This window comes from Pseudoliparis swirei, chromosome 2 (assembly GCF_029220125.1).
Source record: "Pseudoliparis swirei isolate HS2019 ecotype Mariana Trench chromosome 2, NWPU_hadal_v1, whole genome shotgun sequence".
In the NCBI taxonomy this organism is placed as follows: domain Eukaryota; kingdom Metazoa; phylum Chordata; class Actinopteri; order Perciformes; family Liparidae; genus Pseudoliparis; species Pseudoliparis swirei.
The window spans coordinates 6,410,381-6,436,268 of record NC_079389.1 but is presented as its reverse complement, the minus strand read 5'-3'; the positions used below and the strand labels follow the sequence as shown (position 1 = coordinate 6,436,268).

At 44.7% G+C, this 25,888-nt stretch overlaps 1 protein-coding gene and 1 long non-coding RNA gene across 4 annotated transcripts; both read left to right on the top strand.

Moving 5' to 3' along the window:
* The first annotated feature begins 594 nt into the window (after nt 1–594).
* si:ch211-214p13.3 (nectin-4) lies at nt 595–24,142 on the top strand. Of its 2 annotated transcripts, XM_056425556.1 has the most exons (8): nt 595–996; nt 15,121–15,248; nt 15,555–15,857; nt 19,039–19,132; nt 20,665–20,819; nt 22,061–22,160; nt 22,264–22,345; nt 22,615–24,142. In XM_056425556.1, exons 1-8 carry the CDS (start codon nt 923–925, stop codon nt 22,624–22,626), a joined length of 948 nt encoding a protein of 315 aa, XP_056281531.1. In that variant the 5' UTR covers nt 595–922; the 3' UTR covers nt 22,627–24,142. The 2 variants fall into 2 exon arrangements, with proteins under 2 accessions (XP_056281531.1, XP_056281541.1); XM_056425566.1 differs by lacking the exons at nt 22,264–22,345; nt 22,615–24,142 and having other exon boundaries at nt 20,665–20,843; nt 22,061–22,148.
* On the top strand, nt 6,723–8,904 carry LOC130200988 (uncharacterized). 2 transcript variants are annotated; one of them, XR_008833113.1, is made up of 3 exons: nt 6,723–7,127; nt 7,225–7,379; nt 7,542–8,904. It is a non-coding gene; the product is annotated as an uncharacterized LOC130200988 (long non-coding RNA). The 2 variants fall into 2 exon arrangements; XR_008833111.1 differs by having other exon boundaries at nt 7,225–7,385.
* Nucleotides 24,143–25,888: the final 1,746 nt, after the last annotated feature.

The window sequence follows — 25,888 nt, the reverse complement described above, 5'->3', positions numbered from 1 at the left end:
CACAAAAAAGATTCTCTCTCTCTCTCACACTCAAACATGATGTCAGTAAACAGCTGCAAGGCTTTGAAATCATGGATTTCTGAGTTTGTGGGGTTTTTTTATAGGAAAAGTCGACCAGTTTTCAGCTGCGCTAATGTTGTGGTTGATTTCTCACAAAACAACGTTAGGGGACAAACAGCGTCATGACCTGTGTGTCTGATGCTGCGGGTCAGGGGAGAAGGAGGTGCAGTGTGCACCCGCTTGGTGGCGCGAGGAGACCTGCGCGGAGGAGGAAGTGGAGGAGGAGGAGGGAGGAGCGCCGCGGAGCATGTCGGGGCAAAATTCTCACAAGAACTCAAATAAATGCCCCGTCGGATATCAAATCACATTTGGGAGCAGTTTATGACAGAGAGAGAGAGTAACTTTTATTCTTAAATACTGATGAATGAAAAAAATGTGTCTCCAGCAAAAAGGGCACTTTTCTCATCCAGGGCAAAAGGGCTGGTGCTTGAGCACCACTAGGGCTCTATCTGTGCACGTGCCTGAGCCAGACTCCCTACATGGGCGTGCCTCAAAATCTACGTAGACGTTGGTGGTGATCCCATTTGACGCACTCAAGCATATCGTTTCTGATATAGAGGAACCACAACAAGCCGCGTGAGTTGTTTTTTTCCCCATCGTTTTTGTGTTGGGAGACATGCCAGATACCCAAATTAACGTATAGAAGCACTAAAAAAGTGGAATTTTCATAATATGTCCCCTTTAAATAGTGACGTCCATTTTTGAGTTGGTGGCAGTAATGCACCAAACAGCCTTTTGCCAACCATCAGTAGAACCCAAAGAAGAAGAAGAAGACAAAGCAGAAAAAAAGGAGAAAAAGAAGAAGAATCACACGTCTATGGATGGATCCAGTAAATTCTCCGTCTAACTTGAACACTATGCCATGGAAAAGGTGTTTCATCGGGAGAGCCGCTCTGTGTTTCCTGGTGTCGACCTTCCTGTGCATCGTTGGAGAAGGTAGGCGAAATACTTTCATTTATTTAAAAAAAAACCTAACTTCATCGAACAAGAATAGACACGCCGACAAATGCGACTATGTTTTATGCCGAACTAGTTTCTTCAGAGCGTAATATGATCTTGGTCACCAGGAGTGGTACGGTTCGGCACGTGATCGGTCTACACCAATGAGGTAGCTGCTTTTTGTCAACAGAATGGCAAGATGGCGTCCTCGACTGCGGTCAACTCAGCCGACACTCGGATCTCCTTGGTCAACTCAGCCGACACTTACATTTCTGTGCACCTATAGACTGATGTTGACGGTACACGCATTCGATCGGGAGCGCGCAAGGGTTTTGATAAAGTTAGCGGCAGGATTCACGTGACACAACATCCGGTTTTACAAAGTTAGCGGAAAGAACTACGTGAAACAACATCCGTTTTTCAAAATAAGATGTCGACAAATCATACACTAGCACAGGGATTCCCAAAGTGTGGTTTTTTAATTAGCCCCGAATGTTAATAAAACAAAAACAAAAAGATTTGGCACACAAGTGGTTAACACCTCCAGGTCGCACGTGACGTCATTCACCCAAAACAGCGGAGTCAGACTGGCAGCAGGCGCACGTAACAGCAAGCTTCTGTCTGAGAGTGTTTCTATGTCTACAAATTTCGCTGCTTCACTCCTCTGGGCTAAGCCCAGCGCCGCCGCTCCCATAACGCGCATCGCTCTGCCGTGTTACGCGCTGACACATCCGCGCACACAGGAGAGCACCCACATTAAAACGTTTTACTGTACCAAGGAAGAGTTTATAGAAATAAAACTCAGACTTTTGTATGTTAAAAAATTCCTGTATATAGATTTCCCCAACAGTTTCAGGAAATGAATGATGCAGCTGTGTTCAAGACAGTCCTGACTTCCATTATCCTGGGAATCAGACATATCTACGTTCCCAATTGGGAGATATTTCAGGACCAGGACCCCCACATAGACCCACACAACTGCCCCTCTTAGGCACACACACACACACACACACACTTAGTGTAAATATTGTACTGTAAATATTGTGTTGTTTTTTATTGTAAATAGTGTGTACTTGTTGCCCTTGCACATTCCTGCTGAGCATTGCCACTTTCATTTCACTGCACACCCTGTGTGTGTATGTGACAAATAAAACATCTTGAATCTTGAATCAAAGTAAAAGTCCTAAATGTTTACGAGAAATCGGTCATTTCTTTCATGTTTGAAGTGCTTTATATATGTTTTTCCTCATAATGCCCGGCATTGACTGATGCAGCCGTGTTCAGGACAATCCAGACTTCCATTATCCTGGGAATCAGACATATCTACGGTCCCAATTGGGAGATATTTCAAAGTAAAAGTCCTAAATGTTTAAAGAAATCGGTCATTTCTTTCATGTTTGAAGTGCTTTATATATGTTTTTCCTCATAATGCCCGGCAGTGACTGATGCAGCTGTGTTCAGGACAATCCAGACTTCCATTATCCTGGGAATCAGACATATCTACAGTCCCAATTGAGAGATATTTCAAAGTAAATGTACTAAATGTTTAAAGTAATCGGTCATTTCTTTCATGTTTGAAGTGCTTTATATATGTTTTTCCTCAAAACCCCTGCAGTGCCTGATGCAGCCGTGTTTTTGAAAATTACGATGATAGAACATTAAAGTGACACATTTGAACCGTGAATTATCTAAAGTGCAATTACAGAAAAAATAAAATAAAACTATTTTGCACAAATTAGAATAAATGGAAAATAATAAATGGAAAAAATGTTGCACAGAATTAGGGACACAGACAGCAGTTCCAGTTGGAATGTGATGCTTTCTGAAGTGTTTGTATGTCCATTCCGAGGCACTGGCTGTGGAACCAGCGGGAACAGCTGTCACACTTAGTGCGTTTACATGCATTCGAATAACTGGCTTTGTCGGACTGAAATCGAATTATCCGTTTCATGTAAACACCTTTGTTCGACTATGTGCGGTCCGACTACGATCCGATTAACACCCCTGGATAACTCGATCCGATCCGGTTGATAATTCGACTATCGCGGCATGTAACGGTGAATTGGATTAGGAACTGGAATTTGCGTCTTTGCGCATGCTTGAGATCCCGCCGCCCTCCTCCCCCCTCCCTCCCATGTCGTGACCCGGAAGTCAAAAGAGACGATAAGTTGTCACTGCCGGGAGCCTGGCCGGCAGAAAACAAACAACCAGTTCCGCTGCTAACCATGTTGGTGCCCTAAGCATAACTCCTTCATGATGCCCCTCTGAGATAGGAAAGTGACCCACGGCGATTGTTGTCGACGGGGGGGGCTCATCTGTGTGCGCGGATGTGTCGGCGCGCATTACGGCAGAGCGATGCGACCCGAGAAGTGTTAATGTGGGGGGGGGGGGGGGGGTGCTGAGCGATTAAATATATCTCTTGTTCTGCCTGTTTTGTGATATACATGCCTAAAAGGCGCCTAATATTTCTAGACTGAAATAATATCGGCATTATAATTATTGTAACTATGAGGATTTTTTTAGTTGCCTATTTTGTGGAGCCCCCTCAGGACTTGGTGCCCTACGCGCAGCGCGTAGTGCACGTTATGAGAGCGGCGCTGCAAACAACGCTATGGAGAACACAAGAGCCACCACACATTTCTGGACTGAAGAGCAGACAGAATTTATGCTTAATGTATTGAAGGAGTTGAACATACTAAAGTTCATGGTTCTTTCTCGAAATGTTGATGTTGTTGTTGTTGTTGGTGGTGGTGAAGAGGTCAAGCGGAAATGGCTGTATCACCACGAGTTGTAATGAAAACAGCGCCACCTATCGTATCGGATATGACATGCTTTCGGCCAATGATTCGAATTACTCACTGCCATGTATATTGGGATAATAGCAGATCCCCCAAAAGATAGCATAGTCCGACTAAAGCAAGATTCGAATTATACCATCATGTAAACGCACTGACTGAATCTAAAAAAAAGAGGGGAAATTAATCACCTTTAACTTGACCACGGTTACATGCTGTTTTGTTATTTAAAATGTAACAGTTTGGAGCTTAATATAATAATGTTTTACAATTAAAACATTTTTTTTTTTATTACACCATGTGCTACATTTATTACAATGTTCAACAGTTTGGGGGCCAAAATAATAATGTATACATTTTATTTTAAAATGATCTTACCTTCAAAATAATAGCCTTTTTTTAAAACTTTTTTTTCTTCTCATTTGATCATTTATCAGCACACCATCACATGATGTCAACAATCTTAAAATAATAAACACTATCATGCAGTCAGAAGACTAAAACGGATGATGAACTGGTAGGACTCCGGCCAGAGCTCTTTGTTGCATGTCATTCTCCATGACTTGTTGAACGTAAATCCCTCTTATCTTTCACATAATATGTTCAAATTGCCCAAACAAACAATGATGCGAGTCAAATAATTACTTACCCAGTCAGTGAAAGCAGGCCCTGGACCGGGTGGTTTTTTGGCCGAGCACATCGAACATTTGTACTCCGATTCAAACACTAAGATAAAAATACACTTATTAGATCTTGAGTACGACACAACAAAAATATGGGTAGGTAGCAAAAGTTCTCACTCATCGGATGCTTTCAATATTTTCAGAGCGAACTGTATCCACTGATCTTCCATTTCTTTTATTGTCGTGCCAAATACCATGTTTGGCATGATTGGGAAGGCCTCCATGACTCCGTTTGCCATCTAAACAATGGCACAATATGTGATGTACATGTGAGCGATTGCAGATGCTTTTAAACCAACTAAAATCAAAAATACAGAATTGATAAATATTAATTTGGGAAAAGCTTGGTCTTAGAGAAATATTAATCTCACCATGATTACCACCAACCCACAGCTGTTGCCATCTTGCTGCACTGGATGTTGCAGAACCGCTCCCTTCCATTTGATATCCACCCAGTCAGACTTGCTGTGGCAGATCCTTCGCATTTTGAAGTACTCACTGTGTGAGAATATTTCATGAAAATGTCAGTGTGAATTATATGTACAATACACATGAAATTTGTATGTAATATGCGAAAACGACGTCAATGTCTCTGTAAGTTGTTGGGCTCCCACATTTTGACAACATCTTTCTGGAAGCCTCTGTAACTCGTCAAAGCCTTACATCCAGAAATATTGGACATAACTAAAAGTGCGTGATATAATCTGTGTCTCTGTCTGTCTGTCAGACTGTGCGTTGCAACGCTCTCCAAGGTGCTGTTCCTGCTCCCGGGAACAGCAAGGGAGCTATCCAGCAGTTTGTAAGCTTCATGAACCAACCCAATAACATCCTTGTCTAATCTTTGACTTCAACTGTTTCTTAACATTCAGACTATATAGGCTCTGTTATATAATGTTTTCTGTGCTTAATCAAATATCGATTCACTCATTCGTACCATACAGAGAAAGGCTTCTCTTTTCAACTTCTAATCTGTCTTAGTTTTTTTTATTTCTGCACAGCACATTAGAGGTCACCAACTAACTAAGTTAGACATACTGTTTGGCTGTCGTGCAAAGAGAATTAAACTAATTGAATGCTGCTTCAGTCTCCTGTCTAATTGCACGTGGGTTCTCACTGCATTCTTACAAAGTCCCAGCCACATGCTAAACTTTAACTTTGGGTGACACGATGTAAATGGGTTTAGAACCTCTGTAACAAGATATTCCCTGATTCAGGGAATATGATTCAGGCCTTGGTTTAAGGGGTTATGCAATTCGAACTATACCTGCTTCTGATAGTTGCCTCTATACTTACATTTCTTTTATCACCTGTACCATAATTATTACAATACATGATAGATATAAGGGAATGAAATACATGTATTTAGGTCCCAAAAAAATAAAATTAGAAAAGTACCGGAATCTTTTGGCAGCATTGTTGGAGTCTGCCAGCTCTGTGGATGTGTGGAATGGGGCCATCAAATAAATGCTGCCTTGGGCAGCACTGATGTACTAAAAACACAAGAATGACATGAAATATCAGTCAAAGATTATTCACAAGATCCATAAAACAATAAAAGACCATAATGATGAATATAAATGTAGTTCCTACTAACCAGAAACTTCCAGTGAGTGTTGTGTAGATTCACAAAAGACACGATTCCTTCGTAGTCCTCAAAGTTGATCTATCTCCCAATTGGGACAGTAAATATGCCTTATTCCCAGGATAATGGAAGTCAGGATTGTCTTGAACACGGCTGCATCAGTCACTGCCGGGGGTTTTGAGGAAAAACATATATAAAGCACCTCAAACATGAAAGAAATGACCGATTACTCGTAAACATTTAGGACTTTTACTTTGAAAAATGTCCTAATTGATTGATTGCCAGTGTAGGGGATTTCAGATATGTATGGAACACATCTGAATCATTCATTTCCTGGAACTCTTGGGGAAATCTATATACAGGACTTTTTTAACATACAAAAGTCTGACTTATTTTTATAAACTCTTAAATAAATAAATAATTGTTTTTATGTTAGCATAATTTAAGCTAAATCTCAGAAACGATCTATAGAGATTCAAAGTCAGTTAATTGTTTACTTGTATATGCTAGTGTATGATTTGTTGTCATCTTATTTTGAAAAACGGATGTTGTGTCACGTGAATCCTTACGCTAACTTTATCAAAAACCTCGCGCGCTCCCGATCAAATGCGTTTACCGTCAACATCAGTCTATAGGTGCACAGAAATGTAAGTGTCGGCTGAGTTGACCAAGGAGATCCGAGTGTCGGCTGAGTTGACCGCAGTAGTCTCGGGACGTGGCTGAGAACTTCAAACACTGTGTTGATGTGGAGTTTGACAATATTCCCGAGGATCCTGGCTTCCATCACACGTGCTACCGTAGATTTACGGACAAAAAATCCATGGCAAAGGTGGAAAGACGTCTCGCACGTGAGACAAGAAACGATGGAAGACCACGAGGCCATTCCATCAACTTCTAGCGGCACGAGTCCAACAAAGAAACTGCGATCCAGGTCAGGGCTGCCAATCGCAGGCTCTGGCCCCGTTCTTCCTGCCCTGTGCATAATTTGCCAAAAAAAGGAGAAGTTCGTCAACCGAGCAGGCAAACGACAAAGGGATACTCTGTCAAAGGCTGAAACATTAACAGCAGGTAAACACACACACACTGTGGTTGAGTGACTGAAAGGTACAATTATGTGTGAGATATGTCAACAAACTCATTGAGCTATCCTTTTTGTTTTGTTAAGGCCAATTGCAGAAAGCTGCCGAGTTGAAGGAGGACCAAAGTATTCTTTTGCATATAAAAGACAAAGACTGTGTGGCTCTGGAGGTGCAGTACCACAAAGGCTGTTATAATCAGTACACCAGGTTTTTGATGAGGCCTGAAAAACAACAAGGAGAAGTGTGTGTGCGTGATGTTGTGCCTTTTTTGGTCATCTTTGGTGTTAAATGTGCTGTATGGCATATAGGTTCTAGCCTGTAATGTCTTGTACCACCTGCACCACTCTCTGCTTTTCATGATACTCCTGTGACTCTTAATTGTCACTGTGTTGTTGTGTTGCAGACAGGATATGTTGAGGAAGAGGCTGGCTCATGATTTCCCCCAGCTGGTGTTTCACATCCCCACCAAGCGCAACATCTGCGAGCTGGTTTTTGCAGAGACCCTGTCAACCGGTACACTCGTGGACATGCTACCTTACCCATCAGGTGCAGAAACCACACAGTCTAGTGAGTTGAGCCAGACAGACAGCGAGACTGAAAAAGGGACAACAGAGTGCCAAACAACACAAGAGGATGCAAGGACACTATATACAGCAGCGTTGTTCTTAAAAAGACATCTTAGTGACACTCCTGGCATGTCATGCCCATGGCCTCCAACCTCTGAAAATTTGAATGTCACTGAAGCACAAACTGTTGTTCCCCTTGCGCCAATCTAGTAAACTGGATTATAGGCGCCTCTGAGGAGCCAACACTGGATCATTTTGTCGACATTGCTGATGACTTGCACTTGAAAGTGTTGTCTGTTTGTCAAGACATTGTGTACCTTGCTTCCAAGGGCCGTAAGCAGACACCTAAGTCCTTGACTTTAGGTTTGACTGTTCGACATTTAACAGGATCATCACGCATTGTGTCACTGCTTAACAAACTGGGACATTGTGCATCATGGGACACAGTTTTGAGTTTAGACACTAGCCTTGCCCAACTGACAATAGAAGAAGGCGGAGATCGGAATTCACACATTCTCTGGGTGTGACTCCACACGTGCCTTTTATGGCAAAGGGAAAAAAAAGACATTTTCTGTTGCATGTGAGAAAGGTGAGTACCTAAAGGCTTTTAAAAGTTTAGGTACTCACTTTAACTTGGAGCAGTCAACATTTGCACTTCTTTGCCAGTATGTGTGCCACTTATATGATCAGCCAGCTGCCGATAATGTAAATGAAGCTAGGTACAAGGCTTTCTGTATGGCATCATCAGCCTTGCCAGAAATATCCATTCCCCCAACTACTGATGCCCTCCAACAGCACTGCAAACGGGCAAACTACCAGGCTGCAATAATGAGGTCCTGTCGCAAACAAAAAATAAGTGCTCCATCACCTGCTGGATATGGTTGGCAAATAGAGGATGGGACCTTGCACATCACCTGGATGACCAGAAATCCGGCCCCTGACAGTGTTTTGCATGTCATACACTGCGGCTGCAAAGGTGCCTGTGAGACAGGAAGATGTTCCTGTTTTTCTGCAGGATTGTGTTGCACAGACTTCTGTCGTTGCTGTAATTGTGCCAACACCAAAGACACCGAGCAACTGGAAGACAACTGTCCTGACACTGACAGTGAGGACTGAGCGTCCTTAATATGTTATTTCTTTTGTAGTTTTGTACAGTTTTATATATCAGTCATATTTTTCATAAAGATTGTTTCTATTGTTCATCAGTGTTGTTTTCATTTGTGGAAGAATGAATGAACGAACGAACAAATGGTCATTGGTATAAGTACAATTACTGCCTTTTACTGCCAAAAGACTACATCCTACTTTTACTGCCAAAGACTGTACTTCCTACTGAGGTAGGAAGTACAGTCTTTGCCTTGATTTCTTCAGTGTGTGCTGGGTGTTCACAGTCCATGTTAGATCGTCAGTAAGGTGTATTCCCAGGTATGTCAAACTTGATCTAAATGACTTAACATAAGCATAACATGATCGTATATTTGCCTCATTGTTCTTATTGGACGCGGCTATGTATACAGCACTATTTAGAATCCATTTAGCCCACTTTTAAGGGTGTTTTCCTCTTTATCGGCAACGTTGAATCCAACCACGGGAGCCGCCATCTTGCCATTCTGTTGACAAAAAGCAGCTACCTCATTGGTGTAGACCGATCACGTGTCGAACCGTGCCACCCCTCGTGACCAAGATCCTATTACGCTCTGAAGAAACTAGTTCGGCATAAAACATAGTCGCATCGAGAATCGACGGCAAATTCAGCGACGGACTTTTTTTTGGTAGGTTAGCACAACTCGTTCTTTTTTATGAGCTAACGATTGTGTAGATGCGCGACTGTGGAGCGGGTTGAAACGAAAACAGTGTTCACCTTACGGCCTAAGATTACGTTTGTATTTGACGTATTATAATTACAAATACGTCTCTGATCAACGTATCTTTGCCGTTTGTTGTCTCTCTTTTCTACAATGCTGTTATGAATTGTAAAAAGCGTCCTCTAGTCTTATTTATGTTTATGTTATATGTTGTTTCGCCTGCGTATTCTGACAGCAATAAGCGTTGTAACGGATCATATGAATTGGCGTGAAGACTTACTGCTGGTGACTGTCCTTTATTTTCTTTCTTTAGGTGACAATACATTAATTAAAACTCATACACTATCACCACCTTAACAGAGTTAGTCCCATACGGGTCAAATCAACAATTAAACTTGTTATAAAATGCGCATCTGTCCGTAATCTATATCATAAAGTTTGCATTTTAACCTTAAAAAAAAAGTGCGCTTCCTTTTAACCTTTCAAAATATAAGTCAGATTTGTCTGTTAAGCGGAAGTAGTATAAAACGTCTATTTATTCAAACAAGACAATATAAAAGGCATACATCTAAATCAATAAGGAAAATGCTAAACAGTCAAACAACTCAAAACAATAAACCCTTCATGGGGTTATTTACAGGGCGTGTTTACTTCTCATCAAACAAAAAGGGCAGGTATCTGGAAAAATCTGGGAAATAATTTGGGAATTGTTAATAAAACATGATTTACCCTTCAACTTCCACTGATATGCATGCAAACTAATACATCGCTTCACACACACACACACACACACACACACACACACACACACACACACACACACACAATGACAGAAACACAGACACTCGCATACGTACACACACACAGGCAGAGACACACACATACTCACACACACAGACACACACTCTCATACGCACACACTCTTACACACGCACACACACACACAGAATGACAGACACAGACACACACTCACACACACCGACAGAAATACGTTTCAGTCAAACGTAATTTGGAGAGAAATACGTTTCAGTCAAACTTAACTGCAAATTGCATTTTAGGTCTGGGGGAATGTAATTCTTGTGATACAGGGTTGTGCAGAGAGATGAAGACAGACATGTTTACCAAATGCGCTGCACAGGCAGAAGAATAATTGCATGACTAGTTTTGTGTTGTGGAAAACGCAAAAGATCAAAATAAGACTTTGTTGCTATTCGACTCTATTAAATACGAGGTATGGAAACGCTGCATCCGCTGTTGTTATCCTGCTTTATAACAGTGTCCATGACCATTTATATATTCACTATTCACGCAATTCAAAACATACCCCAAGACAATTTCGTATTGACATGAAAAATTACACTTTTATTTATTTTATTTGCAAAATGAATAGAAAATATAGTCAAGACATTGACAAGGTTAGAAATAATTATTTGTATTTAAAATATTAATTTTGTTCTTCAAACCTCAAACTCAAAGGAAGGCCAGTTGTATAGCTTCTCTCACCAGCATAACTGGGTTCAGCTGTGTAAAGAGGGTTTTCAAGGGTTTCCTACTCCTCCGTTAGTCTTCTCAGGCGATAACACAAAGTACCATGAGAACACTGGAGATGGGTCTCTAGACACCTATGGAGACGTTTCCACCTACAATAGTCATTTACCACATTAACAATGTATAGAGTGTATTTCTGATTCATTTAATGTTATCTTCATTGAAAAAAACAGTGTTATTATATATATATATATATAATCAGAATCAGAATCAGAATCAGAAACAGGTTTATTGCCAAAGAATGAATGTTTTCACAAACAAACGAGGAATTTTTTTTGGTGGAAGGTGCAACATTTGGACATGACAAACAACAATCAACGCAAGGAGGGAGGAGGAGGGAGGAAGAGGGAGGAGGAGGAAGAGGAAGGAGCGGGAAGAAGGAGGAGAGAGGAAGGTGGAAGAAGAGGTGGTAGTCCTGGGGGTGACAGTCAGTCAGTCCCGGGGTCCATTGATGAGCCCGACCGCCGTCGGAAAAGCTATTGGTGTGGCGGGAGGTCGTGGTCATGATGGACGCAGCCTCCTCCCGAGGGAGGGACTCGAACAGGAGTGTCCAGGGTGGGAGGGTCGGCGACAATCTTTCTGGCCCGCTTCAGTGACCTGGAAGTGAACAGGACCTGGAGGAAGGCAGATTGCAACCGATAACCCTCTCGGCCGAGCGGATGATGCTCTGCAGCCTGCGCTTGTCTTTGGCTGTGGCTGCAGGGTGCCAGACGGTGATGGAGGAGCAGATGATGGACTCAACGATGGCCGTGTAGAACTGTACCATCATCTTCCCTGGCAGGTTGAATTTCCTCAGCTGCCTCAGGAAGAACATCCTCTGCTGGGCCTTCTTGGAGATGGAGCCGATGTTCAGCTCCCACTTGAGGTCCTGGGAGATGATGGAGCCCAGGAAGCGGTAGGACTCCACAGCGTCGACGGGGGAGTCACACAGGATGAGAGGGCGGGTGGGGCTGCATTCCTCCTGAAATCCACAACCATCTCCACTGTCTTCAGAGCGTTGAGCTCCAGGTTGTTCTGGCTGCACCAGGTCACCAGGTGGTCAGTCTCCCACCTGTAGGCGGTCTCGTCCCGCCAGAGATGAGTCCAATGAGGGTGGTGTCATCCGCGAACTTTAGGAGCTTGACGGACTGGTGACTGGAGGTGCAGCTGTTGGTGTACAGGGAGAACAGCAGAGGGGAGAGAACACAGCCTTGGGTGGAACCCGTGCTGGTGGTCCGGGAGCCTGAGACGTGTTTCCCCAGCCTCACGTGCTGCTTCCTGTCGGTCAGGAAGTCTGTGATCCACCTGCAGGTGGAGTCGGGCACGTGCAGCTGGGAGAGCTTGTCCTGCAGCAGGGACGGATGATGGAATTGAAGGCAGAGCTGAAGTCCACAAACAGGATCCTGGCGTAGGTTCCTCGGGAGTCCAGATGCTGGAGGATGTAGTGAAGGGCCATGTTGACTGCATCGTCTGCAGACCTGTTGGCTCTGTAGGCGAACTGCAGGGGGTCCAGGAGTGGGTCGGTGATGGTCTTGAGGTGTGACAGGACCAAGCGTTCAAAGGACTTCATGACCACAGAGGTCAGGGCGACGGGCCTGTAGTCATTGAGTCCTGTGATCTTGGGTTTTTGGGGACGGGATGATGGTGGAGGCCTTGAAGCAGGCTGGAACGTGGCATGTCTCCAGGAGGTGTTGAAGATGTCGGTGAACACCGGAGACAGCTGGTCAGCACAGTGCTTCAGGGTGGAGGGGAGACGGAGTCCGGGCCCGCTGCTTTGGGGTTCTGCTTTTAAACAGCCTGTTGACGCTCTCTCCAGGATGACGAGGGCCGTCGCTGAGTTGATGGACGGTGCTCCAGAGGTGTGAGCCCCTGATGGGTTGTGTGTGGGTGTGCTGATGGTCTGTGGCATGTTAGTGGGGGTGTGCGGTATTGTCTCAGGACTGCTCCATTGTCTTTCAAAGCGGCAGTAGAACTCATTTAGCTCATCTGCCAGAAGCACATTGTTCATGGAGTGGGGTGATTTGGGCTTGTAGTTGGTGATCTGCCTGAGCCCTCTCCAGACAGAAGCAGAGTCGTTTGCTGAGAGCTGCTGTTGCAGTTTCTCAGAGTACAGTCGTTTAGCATCTCTCACCGCCTTGCTAAACCTGTATTTGGACTCTGTGTACAGGTCCTTGTCCCCACTCCTGAATGCCTGGTCCTTCTGCAGTCTTAGCTTCCTGAGCTCCGCTGTGAACCAGGGTTTGTCGTTGTTATAACTCACCCTGGAGCTGGATGGAATACAGCTGTCCTCACAGAAGCTGATGTAGGAAGTTACAGCCTCTGTGTACTCATCCAGGCTGTTGGTAGCAGTCCTGAAGACATCCCAGTCAGTACAGTCAAAGCACGCCCGTAGATCCTCCAGAGCCTCACTGGTCCACTTCTTGAACTTCCTCACCACAGGTTTGCAGAGCTTTAGTCTCTGCCTGTATGAGGGAATCAGATGAACCATGACGTGGTCAGAGTTTCCCAGTGCAGCTCGAGGAACGGCGTGATAGGCCCTGCTGATTGTTGTGTAGCAGTGGTCCAGAATGCTCTTCTCTCTGGTAGGGCACTTAATTAACTGTCTATATTTAGGGAGTTCGTGGCTGAGGTATCCTTTGTTAAAATCGCCGCGTACAATAACTAAAGAGTCCGGGATGGTCCGCTCCACACACCGTATCTGTTCGGCGAGGGTCCGCTGTGCCTCGTTCACGTTCCCCTGCGGCGGCATGTAAACTCCGGCCAGGATGAATGAAGCGAACTCACGTGGGGAGTAGAAGGGTTTGCAGTGGATGATAAAAGATTCCAGGTCCGGCGAACAGTGCTGTAGAATCACCGTTACGTCGTTGCACCAGCCGTTGTTGAGGTAAAAGCAGATTCCTCCACCCTTTTTTTTACCGGAGAGCTCCGTGGCCCGGTCCGCTCGGAACAGCTGGAAGCCAGCGAGCTGGAGCGCAGAGTCTGGTATCGAGCCACTAAGCCATGATTCCGTGAAACACAGAACGGAGGATGAGGAGAAGTCTCTGTCTCTCCCCACCAGCAGCTGGAGTTCGTCCAGTTTGTTGCACAGTGAGCGGACGTTGGAGAGAAATATGCCCGGCAGCGCTGTACGAGATCCCCGTTTCCGTAGCCGCACAAGCGCTCGAACGTTTCCCTCTCCGCCGGCGTTTCACCACGTGGGCGAAGGTGAGCACACCTTTTACAAAAATGTCCAGTAACTCCACAGAAGTTAAAAACGTTGGAAGTAAATCCGCTGGAGTTGTTCCCCTGATGTTCAAGAGTTCTTCTCTGGTGAAAGAGCTCTGGGAATCCCAGCAGAAAACAGTATTTAAAACGAAAACAATAAAAAACATCGCGCACCAACACACCGAGGCGACCTTTCGCGGCGCCATCAGGAAAATGTCCATCCCTCTCGCTCTACAGTAATGCCGGTCTATTCTCAAAACCTGTGGGAACAACAAGAATAACACAGTGAAAAACAGCCCAAACCACTTCTGTTTATTGTAGCCTAAACCCTGAACTATGATATAACATATATATTTATATAATGCTATTTGTATTTGCTGTCTTCAGACAGTTCTTTCCGTCGTCACTAGGCCGACGAGGAATCCTTTGCCTATACGTATCTAACTTTTTCGTTGTGTTTTGTGAAATGACATTGAGTTTAGGCCCTTGTGACCCTTTTGTCCCCACAATCACAAAGTCAGGAGTACAGCTGACAAGTTATTACACTAATGTTTGCTCACATTCATTTATTGGACCGTGAAGTCAGTTGACAGATGGTGTGGCATTATGAGCTTTAAAACCTGCTGTGCAAGCCGAGTTCTGTCCTTGAGTTGCATGTGAACATTACACTGTTTACCGAGGACGCCCAAACGACGCTGACATTCCCAAAACATTTTGTGAAAGCTTCAAATTCCCCATCTGCTCTAAACTCACAGCCAAGTTTTGCCAGTTGAAGTTTGTCAGATGCTCTGCTCAGTGAACACTACCATCCAATGTGTGTTGCAACTGGTTTGTGCATCCTGACTTGGGATCTTTCTGATGAATTTTATGCACCTTACAGCTCTGCCGGGGATTGGAGAAAACATTACCCTGGTACAAGGAGGGACGGCCATCTTACCGTGCAAACTCATTGGACGACGTCATCCGGATATCGTCAGCCAGATATCGTGGCGGAAGGAACCTCGGAATGTAAATTTCCTCACAATCTTGCGTAAGACTGAACCAAAATTCATCGACGGACGTGACGAACGATTTGAATTCATTGGGAACTTTAGTGCCGACAATGGAACTCTAAAGTTATCCAACATCACGTTGAAAGACGAAGGCACCTACACGTGCATCATCACGTTGTTCCCAAGCGGGAATGTCAAGACGTCGATCCTTCTCAACGTGCTCGGTATAATGTGTTGTATGACAAAAATATGAGAGGGAGAGAACCTCAATCTTAATGCTTGCATGTTGACTTCTCCTTTTTTTTCACTCTTACTCTTCTAGTCCCTCCGGTCACAAGCCTGAAGGACGATTGTCCCACTGTGGGGGATGAAGAGGTTTCCCTCGTCACCTGCATGGCTGCTGGTGCCAAGCCCCCTGCAGAGGTGCAATGGCTCACTGACACTTTGGGAGAAAAAGCGCGTCAATCAATCAGCGTCAGCGAGCACGCCGACGGTACGACGACCACAGTCAGCTCGCTGTTTGGAGTACCGACCAGAGAAATCGACCGCCGCTCGGTCGAGTGTGTCGTGACCAGTGCAGCCATGTCGAAAGAAGAAAGCCTGCCCTTCACCATACAGATCTACTGTGAGTGCTTCGTAGGAGGAGACGCAGTATAATTATCTCGCTAGTTCTCTCACTGGCTAGCTTGTGAACCAACTAACGCCAGAAGCAGACGTTCCCACGGGGTTGGCTTCACTCCTGGAATGTTTGGCTTGTGGTTCTTTTGTCTGGAACCAAGTTAATTAATCATGAGTTAAGATGTGTTTCTTCAGTCAGTGGAGCGAAGCACACACTGCACTCAAGGGAGTTTTTCACAAGGAAATTGAGGAATGCCCCTTCCTATCAAGCTTTGCAGTTATCAGTGTCCTAAAGGAAACACTTAACCTACCACCAACTATGCCACGGCCCTGCTGATGCCCCGCCCACTCCTCCTCTCTACCTCCATCTGCCTGATGGATCATGAGGTCTGGATCGTGGTCCATGCCTACTGCCAACTATTCATACACTCTGTCATACTCATTGAATGTGTTGTAACTCTGTAATGATTCCTTCTGGTCACATGACATCTGTCCATCATGGAGAGGGGTCCTCCTCTGTTGCTCTCCGAAAGGTTTCTTCCCTTTTTTCCCCCGTGAACAGGTTTTTTGGGGGTTGTCCCTGATCCGATGTGAGGTCTCATCTTGGACATCCGTGTGTCCGTTATATTTAATAATAGTAATAATTCATGGATGTATTAAGTTAACGCCATCGCTTCACGTAGTCAAAGCGTCAGCCTTTATTCTTAAAGCTAATAAGTGGTTTTGAGTTTAGATTATTTTGTTGCAATTCAATTCTATGAAAATTAACAGTGACCAAACAAGAATAAAGACAGTATTGTAAAAAAGAATAATAAAAAACTACTAGCAGGTATCAAGCTCTTTTATGAACCAGCTTCCACCTTCAGTCCGGGAGGCAGACACAGTCACCTCATGTAGAGTAGACTGAAGACTTTCCTCTTTATAGTCTTATAGTTCGGGCTGAATCAGGGTCACCTGGTCCAGACCTAGAGATGCTGCTATAGGCTGAGAGGCTGCTGGGGGACGTTTAGGATACACTGAGCACCTATCTCCTCTTCTTTCTCTACTTATGGATGAATTTACATCTCTCCATCACACATTACTAACTCTGCTTCCTCCCCAGAGTCTATGTGCCTTCTTGTCTCTCAGGTTTCCATGGATCGAGGCTCTATCTGGAACCGGTCCTGCCTACTGCCCCTTGGCCCTTCTGTTTACAGGGATCGTGATTTTCTGGATCGTGGTCCATGCCTACTCCTCATTATTTATCATTCATGGAATGTGTTTATGTAACTCTGTAAACGCTGTTCATTCTGTACACAGGACATCTATTGTTCTGTCCATCCTGGAGAGGGATCCTCCTCTGTTGCTCTCCTGAAGGTTTCTTCTATTTCTTCCTGATCCGACGTGAGGTCCTGGGACAGAGGATGCCGTATGTGTACAGATTGTAAAGCCCTCTGAGGCAAATTTGTGATTCTGGGCTCTACAAAAATTAACTGAATTGAAAGCAGCATGAATGCAGAAGGACAAAGGATAACAACACAGGGTCAGGTGACGGCTCAATGCCAATAGCTGGTTAGCAGCCCATTTCCGTTTCAAACGTAGACAGCTGCCTTCTTGTTTCGCACAATGGAGCTTTAGTTTGGGTGTTTTACTCCACCTGCGGGGCCATGTGAACTCCTTTTACTGTTGGAAATCCCCAACCATCAGCCAAGACAAACAGAACTCTATAAACGTTTGAATGAGGTCATGGAAAGCTGAGCCCATAACAAACCTCATCCGCAGCTTCGTCATGAAAGAACCCTGTATTCAGTTACAATAGTCTATTGACGCATTGCTGTGTGATCAGGGTTTTTTCTGCATAGATAAAATTTGGGCGCGCACCTAAACCGTTTCCCCGAGCGCCTAAGGCAAAAAAAAGTCCGCGATGGAAAAAAAATAAAAACTGTGTTCATCACGTCCATGTCAGCGAATATGTTCTCAATAGTATGTTTCAAGTCGGCTACAGCCGAACCCTCGTTCTGTTTTGATCAATAGTAATCGAGTTCAGTGTTTCCCCGAGGTTTACAGCTTCAGGAGGGCGGGACTCGTGCCATCGTGTTGAGAAACAGATGCCTCTGAAAGTCAGACACCAGTAATATGCTCTTACCAGCTTTAATGATTAGCAGGGGCGTTTGTAAGATTTAAAGAAAGGGGGGGGGGGGGCTAAGCCCCATGGCTGTGTATGTCTGCGCCCGCATTACGCTTCAATGTTTTTGAGGCCCCTGGATATCCATTGTTTCAGTTTATAGATTAGTTGATTCAGAAAGAGATTTTCAATCTATGTTGACACAAGAGACAGAATTTCAGGGTCATAATTATATGTTATGCTCATTTGGACACTATTACTTAGATAAAGATGAACTAGTTCAGTGTCAAATATACCATTGAATGGGGAAAATACAGTGATAATATATATATTAATGCAAAGAATAGAGAGATTTCAAATTTGCTTGTTCACTGGAGACAGTTTCTAACTCTTCGCTTTCATTTGCCTCAAGTAAACTTCAATGTAAGCAGGTAACACTCGTTAACAACTACCGATATATCATAATTATATATATAAAGCCACATTCTGGAACTACCTGGACTTACAGTTCACTCCGTGCATCATTTACTTTGAGCTAAACTCCTGTCTGTACTCCTGGTTGACGTTGATGACGAGAGACGTTACTTGGCAGAGTGAGAAAGCCAGCGCAGCAGCCTCCCCAAGGTCCTAGTGCCCGGGCATTATGATGATATGCTTTTGGATTGTAATTTGAAGGGGAGAAAACATACAAACCAGAACGCACGCACATATGTAGCACGTTAGAGTTATAAATAATGAGTCCATATGAGAAACAATAGTTTCATTTAATGACTTCACAAAAACTGTTAAAGCCAATAATGCCACATTTTTTAGGGGGGCTGAACTACGCCCCTGATGATTAGGGATCTTGTTAATTATAGATATCACTCTCCCCCCCCCCCTTACTTCCTCACGCCAAGTACTTTAATCCGAAATTGCTTTGGAACTAATTAAAAGGTCCAATCAGGAGTCCTGAAAGGAAGCCAACACTGTATCGATGCACATGAGATCCAAATATGGGTGCTTAATATTCTTCTGATAAACTGTTATTAACATTTTTCTCACAGCAATAACACGCCTCGTTCCCTCTCCCCTTCTCTCGCAGTCTCACCCATTGACGTGATCATCAGCGAAACGTCGGAGGGTGCGTTTGAATGTGTGACCGAAGCCAAACCAAAGGCAAACATTACCTGGAGCAGGTACAGTAACTTTAATGAACCGCTTTTAGTGGAAAACTTCAACAAACAATAATTATCTTTGACCTTGAAACATTGTTTGGTTTGTTTTTCTCCAGAGGTGAGAGGGTTGCTCCACTGTTACGAAAAGCTTTTATAATTATTAGTGCTGTGAAAAATAACGCGTTAACTCAGTTAATTAAATTACAGGTTTAACTAGTTTTTTTTTTTAACGCATGCGCAGAATGAGCTTCCAATCCGTCTGTTGGTCGTCTCGAACCAGCAGCATGTCATTCTGTCTCTACGTGTCGCGTTAACACGACTCCGATGTCCGCCTCGCGCGCCGCAGAGCTCGGATGCCGGCGCGCGAAAAAAAGTCACTTGCACCCCCCCCCCCCCCCCCGTCAACAACTCTTCCCTCGGCTCGCGTGGCAGAGCTTCGATGCTGGTGCGCGCACTGGTGAGCAAGTTATGTGCCCCCCTGTGTATAAATGCAGGGCTCTCAAGTGTCACGCAAGTGTTGATCGCGGTCGCCGCAGAGTTCAGATGCTGGTCTGCGCGCATGAAAAGTCACTAGCAGCACCCCCCCCCCCCCCCACGCGGGTCCATTCGGTCATCAATCGGCTGCACCGCGAAAAACAAAGACGTACAGTAAGATCCACGCAAAACAATAACGGGACATTGTGGCAGCTGTCCCCAATCTGGCCTCGGCTGCTGGCTGGTTGGTAATCAGTCAGCTGCTCTGACTGATTGGCAACCAGTCAGCAGCCGATGCTGCTCGTATAAAAGGGCAGCAGAGCTGGAGGGAGAGGGGAAGTGAGCAGAGGCGCAGGCTTGCGGTCTGCTTGGTGTGTGTGTGTGTGTGTTGCAGAAATAAACATGTCGTTCAACGAAACCTCTTGGTGCCTGGCTGATCCTTGGTGCTGGTGGGGGAAACCCACGGGTAGCGGCGTGAGACCTGCTACAGACATGTATTATCTTTAGTTTTCAATGTCAAGAGTGAACTTTGAATCTCAGCCAAAATGGACAATACGTTCTTAATGGGTGAACTCCATCTGCAAATAAAGATCATATGATTAAAAACAAGCTAACAAATGAAGCATGTGGTGAAATACGAAATGACATTTAGCCACAGTTTATTATTAGTCTGCTCTTCACAGTGGGACCATCTCCTCTTACTAATGCAGCCTGTGAGGTTGGGCAATACAATCATCAATTGAAGAAATGGTTAAACATTTTTTCTTGTATATATTTCTCTCATACAATAGCTGTCTGTTAAACATGAAACTACAGCCATCTTAAGAGCAGGAGACGGGTAAAAAACCCTGGTATAGAGCAACATTACATTGGTAGACTATTTTCAGATAAACAAACAAGATGTGGCGTGCTAGCAGGCAACAGGGAAACAACACATCAAGGTCTCAATGAGGAAGAAAAGAAACATTTAGAGGTAAAGATGGAAATGAATTCAACTTTTAGCACAACTCAACATGTTCCTTTCTTCTGGTTGTAAGTCTATATTTAGCCGACTGCTGAGCCTCGTCTGTCTTCTTCAGATCCGACCAGTCGAGGCCTCAGTCTACTGTTAAAGTAGACGGCGCAACGCTACAGTTCCCGAGCATGACCTCTGACCTGAATGGCCTCTACCAGTGTGAAGCATCGAACCTCTATGGAATAAAACGCAACTACGTCTATGTGCATGTGACTTCTGGTGAGGTCAGGTTTGATTTGAAATGTGCGTTTTAGTCTAATGTGTGAGTGTGTTCTTTCCTGTTCTGTGTTCGAGTCTGTTGTGGAAGTTGTTTGAGTCCCCACTGGCCCTCAATGAACAGAGCCCGGGTCCCCCACTGACCCTCATGAACAGAGCCCCGGTCCCCCACTGACCCTCATGAACAGAGCCCGGGTCCCCCACTGACCCTCATGAACAGAACCCCGGTCCCCCACTGACCCTCATGAACAGAGCCTGGGTCCCCCACTGACCCTCACTGACCCTCATGAACAGAGCCTGGGTCCCCCACTGACCCTCACTGACCCTCATGAACAGAGCCCTAGTCCCCCGCTGACCCCCACTGACCCTCATGAACAGAGCCTGGGTCCCCCACTGACCCTCACTGACCCTCATGAACAGAGCCCTGGTCCCCCACTGACCCTCATGAACAGAGCCCTGGTCCCCCACTAACCCTCATGAACAGAGCCCGGGTCCCCCACTGACCCTCATGAACAGAGCCCTGGTCCCCCACTGACCCTCATGAACAGAGCCCAGGTCCCCCACTGACCCTCATGAACAGAGCCCGGGTCCCCCACTGACCCTCATGAACAGAGCCCTGGTCCCCCACTGACCCTCATGAACAGAGCCCGGGTCTCCCACTGACCCTCATGAACAGAGCCCTGGTCCCCCACTGACCCTCATGAACAGAGCCCGGGTCCCCCACTGACCCTCATGAACAGAGCCCGGGTCCCCCACTGACCCTCACTGACCCTCATGAACAGAGCCCTGGTCCCCCACTGACCCTCATGAACAGAGCTCAGGTCCCCCACTGACCCTCATGAACAGATTTATTTGATTTATTTTATCTTATATGTTGACTGTTGATTGTTTTTGATGGTTGTTGTTTTGTTTGTCTGTAATGTGTTCACACCAGCCGCCAAGTAAAATTATTTGTGTGTCTTACACACGTAGCTAATATATGATTGTGATTCTGATGATATTACACATTCCTTTGTTAATGTTTGGTAAAATGTCGACGCATTTAAAAGAATGCATTACAATGTGTAACTATGATCCTTTTAAGTCGACTATGGAGATGTAAAGCTGGACATTGGATCAGGCATCGATCAGTAACCCACCAAACACAGCGATGGATAGGATAAGCTAGATTTAACTAGATATACCTGATATTAAATGTAATTTTTTCTTGTTACTGTATTATTGTTTGTGTCCTGTCTCTTCAGAATCCTGCCAAACATGTTGCATCTTATTTGGACTTCTGCTCCTCCTGATGGCCTTTGTGGTCGTTGCATTGTATTTGTATAAAACCAGGAAATGTCTCAGGTACAAGTACAGTAACACTTAAGTATAATATACAGTAGTGCTAAGTATATAAACATATTTAATATATTAAGGAAATCTTTTCTTGTCTGATAATTGGGGACAGGACGGGGGAGGAGCCACGTGGAGAGAGGTCAAAGGTCCCAACAGCTTCCAGCACACATGAACATTATCAACTTCAGGATGAGGTAGGAGAAAAATGTCTAATATTTAATTTGTTAAAGTGCATTCAGGCTGTTTCATGACCCTTATTATCACAGTTTTGTTTCTGGATACATCATTTAATATAAAGTACAACTATCTCCATTATTTTTGTTTGTTTACTGTGTTAAAGATGGGGTTGTTTTTCCGTTTTGTGCCTTAAATGTTTTTGTAGCAGAAAAGTAGAAACTCTCTGCAGACTCATTTGGAATGGAGTGCATTATTTTAATCATGTGTCTCAACTTGTCTGCCATAGGGTTCTCTTTGATGTGCGTGGAAGCCACAAACCAGAAGACGGATTGCAGGGAGTGGCTTTAACTGTTTGTGGCTGCTTTGTCGTTTACTGCCAAGGTTCATGTTTTCCCACCAACAACATCGACATATGATGATAACAAGAGGATTATGAATAATGTTTTCATGCACACAAGAAACTAGCTGACTGACTGAGATATTATTCATGAGAAATATGGAATGAAAACCTGAGAGTATTGGACAAAGAACACGTGCAAGTAGACAAAACACCGCTCAATGAAGCGCCACATTTCTTGCTTTTATTTATTGTAGTACTTCTAAATTGGTGACTCTTTTTGTATTTATTTATATTTATTTTACTTCTCTGCCATCAAAACTTTTTTGAGCAATTAAATATATCTCTTGTTCTTTACCTTACGTGTCATTTAGCTGACGCTTTTATCCAAAGTGACTTACACTCCTGTTACATTCATACACTGTAGACGCAGCTATAGGGAGCAATTCAGGGTTAAGTGTCTTGCTCAAGGACACATCGACTAAGGCGGGGATTGAACCTGAAGACGGACCTGCTAACCACTGACCCATAGTCACCCATAGTTGTTCTGCCTGTTTTGTGATATACATGCCTTAAATATATCTCTTGTTCTTTACATTACGTGTCATTTAGCTGACGCTTTTATCCAAAGTTACTTACACTCCTGTTACATTCATACACTGTAGACGCAGCTATAGGGAGCAATTCAGGGTTAAGTGTCTTGCTCAAGGACACATCGACTATGGTGGGGATTGAACCTGAAGACGGACCTGCTAACCACTGACCCATAGTCACCCATAGTTGTTCTGCCTGTTTTGTGATATACATGCCTTAAATATATCTCTTGTTCTTTACATTACGTGTCATTTAGCTGACGCTTTTATCCAAAGTGACTTACACTCCTGTTACATTCATACACTGTAGACGCAGCTATAGGGAGCAATTCAGGGTTAAGTGTCTTGCTCAAGGACACATCGACTAAGGCGGGGATTGAACCTGAAGACGGACCTGCTAACCACTGACCCATAGTCACCCATAGTTGTTCTGCCTGTTTTGTGATATACATGCCTAAAAGGTGCCGAATATTTCTAGACTGAAATAATATCGGCATTATAATTATTATAACGATGATGATTTTTTTAGTTGCCTATTTTGTGGTGCCCCCTCAGGACTTGGTGCCCTACGCACAGTGCGTAGTGCGCGTTATGGGAGCGGTGGCACTGCTTGCAGGGATCAGTACCTCCAATAAGGTTAAGAACCACTGATCTAGTTAGTAAGTAGAACATATTTTGGAGAAGGGGAACCATCAACACGGATTTGAAATCCCCATAAAAAGTTACAAATCGCTCTTTTGTGTTACTATTGTAGTTGTTAGTTCAAGGAAACTTTTTCAGTTTGCTTTTTTACCATGTCTTTTTTTTTAGGCGCAGTGTCCAGCTTGTTCATTACGTCATTTGCACTGTAATAAAAGCAAAATAAACATGACAGAAGCCTTCAATATTTCTATAGTTACATACGATGTTGAGTTAAACAGTGCTAGCACAGTACACACACACACCGTTATCAGGACGGCTGAACAAATATATATACGGTCGCAGTAAAAACAAAGTAGGACCATGTGGATGGACGTTGCAGCGGTCACAACAGTCCCATGGAAACGAAAACATGCCATGTGATAGGAAATAATGACTTTACTTCGCTCTTACTCTGTGTGAGTCTTGTGAATCTGACTTTAAACTTGAACAAATATAATTTATACACAGTTCAGCTTTCATTACACAACCTATTAAAGGATAGATGAAGTTTTTTTTCAAGTTTGTCTTAACACAATCCTCCCATATACCCATCCATGCATACATTGAAAGACTTCGTGGTCACTCACTTATCTCACTTATCTCTTTTAACTCCTGCACCTGTCTACATCGTTATCTCTACCGTGTTTACTTGCTAGCAGCTTCCTCTTTTTCTCTCTCGCCACATCGTAACCGCCACCTGTCACACGGCAGAGCAACAGCAGGATGTGAATTGCACAACCAGTAAAGATAGTAGTGTGTCTTCGGGGGTGTTTTCATTTTGGAGCATGGCCCATACTTGAAATAAATACACTGACTGAATGATTAGATTAGCTTAGATTAAATATTCCTTTATTTGTCCCACAGGGGGGAAATTTCAGGATCACAGCACCGGATCGAGTCATATGCCCAACCGAGTCCTTCTCTGTTTTCCGTGCAGACAGAACGGAAGAGTCTGGTAAATCTAAGGGTGGAGGGGTTTGCTTCATGACTAACAACAAGTGGTGCAACCCCAAGGACATTAAGACTCTTTCTCGTTCCTGCTCGCCGAACCTGGAACATCTGACGATCTCATGCCGTCCATTCTACCTTCCCCGGGAGTTCAGCTCGGTCATCACCACAGCCGTCTACATACCACCACAAGCGGACACCGACGTAGCACTATCGGACCTACATGATGTGTTATGTCGGCATCAGAACAAGTATCCCGACGCGGCTGTGGTGGTGGCTGGGACTTTAATAGGCAAACCTAAAAAGTCATGCCGAACTTTCACCTGCACATAACGTGGGCTACCAGAGGAAAGAACGTTGGACCACTGCTATCGCCATTCAAGAGAGGCTACAAGGCTGTCTCTCTCCCTCCGTTCGGCAAATCGGACCATGCCGCCATTTTCCTGCTACCGGAGTACCAACAAAGGATAGCACGGGAAGCGGTAGTGACGAGGGACGTAAAGCGGTGGTCTGACCAATCAGAGGCTGAGCTACAGGACGCTCTGCGTGTCGTCGACTGGGACATGATCCAATCCAGTTCCAGTGACGTCAGCGAGTTTGCGGACGTAGCAATGAGCCACATAGCAACGCTTAGCGGACACCATCGTCCCCACGGTAAAAGTTAGGGTCTTTCCTAACCAAAAGCCGTGGGTTGATAGATCCATCCGTGAAGCTGTGAACGCCTGCATTGCTGCCTATAACTCCGGTCTTGTATCCGGCAACATGGACGAGTACAAGGCAGCGGTCTATGGACTGAGGAGGCGGTGAAGGAGGCCAAGAGGAGGTACCGAGACAGAGTGGAATCACAGATGGAGCAGCGCGACACCAGGCGCCTATGGCAGGGGCTACGGACTATCACAGACTACCAGAGCAGACCCGCGCAATGGTGAGTGCCGACGCATCCCTAGCGGACGACCTGAACTCATTTTATGCACGGTTTGAGGCTAGCAACAACAGCGCTT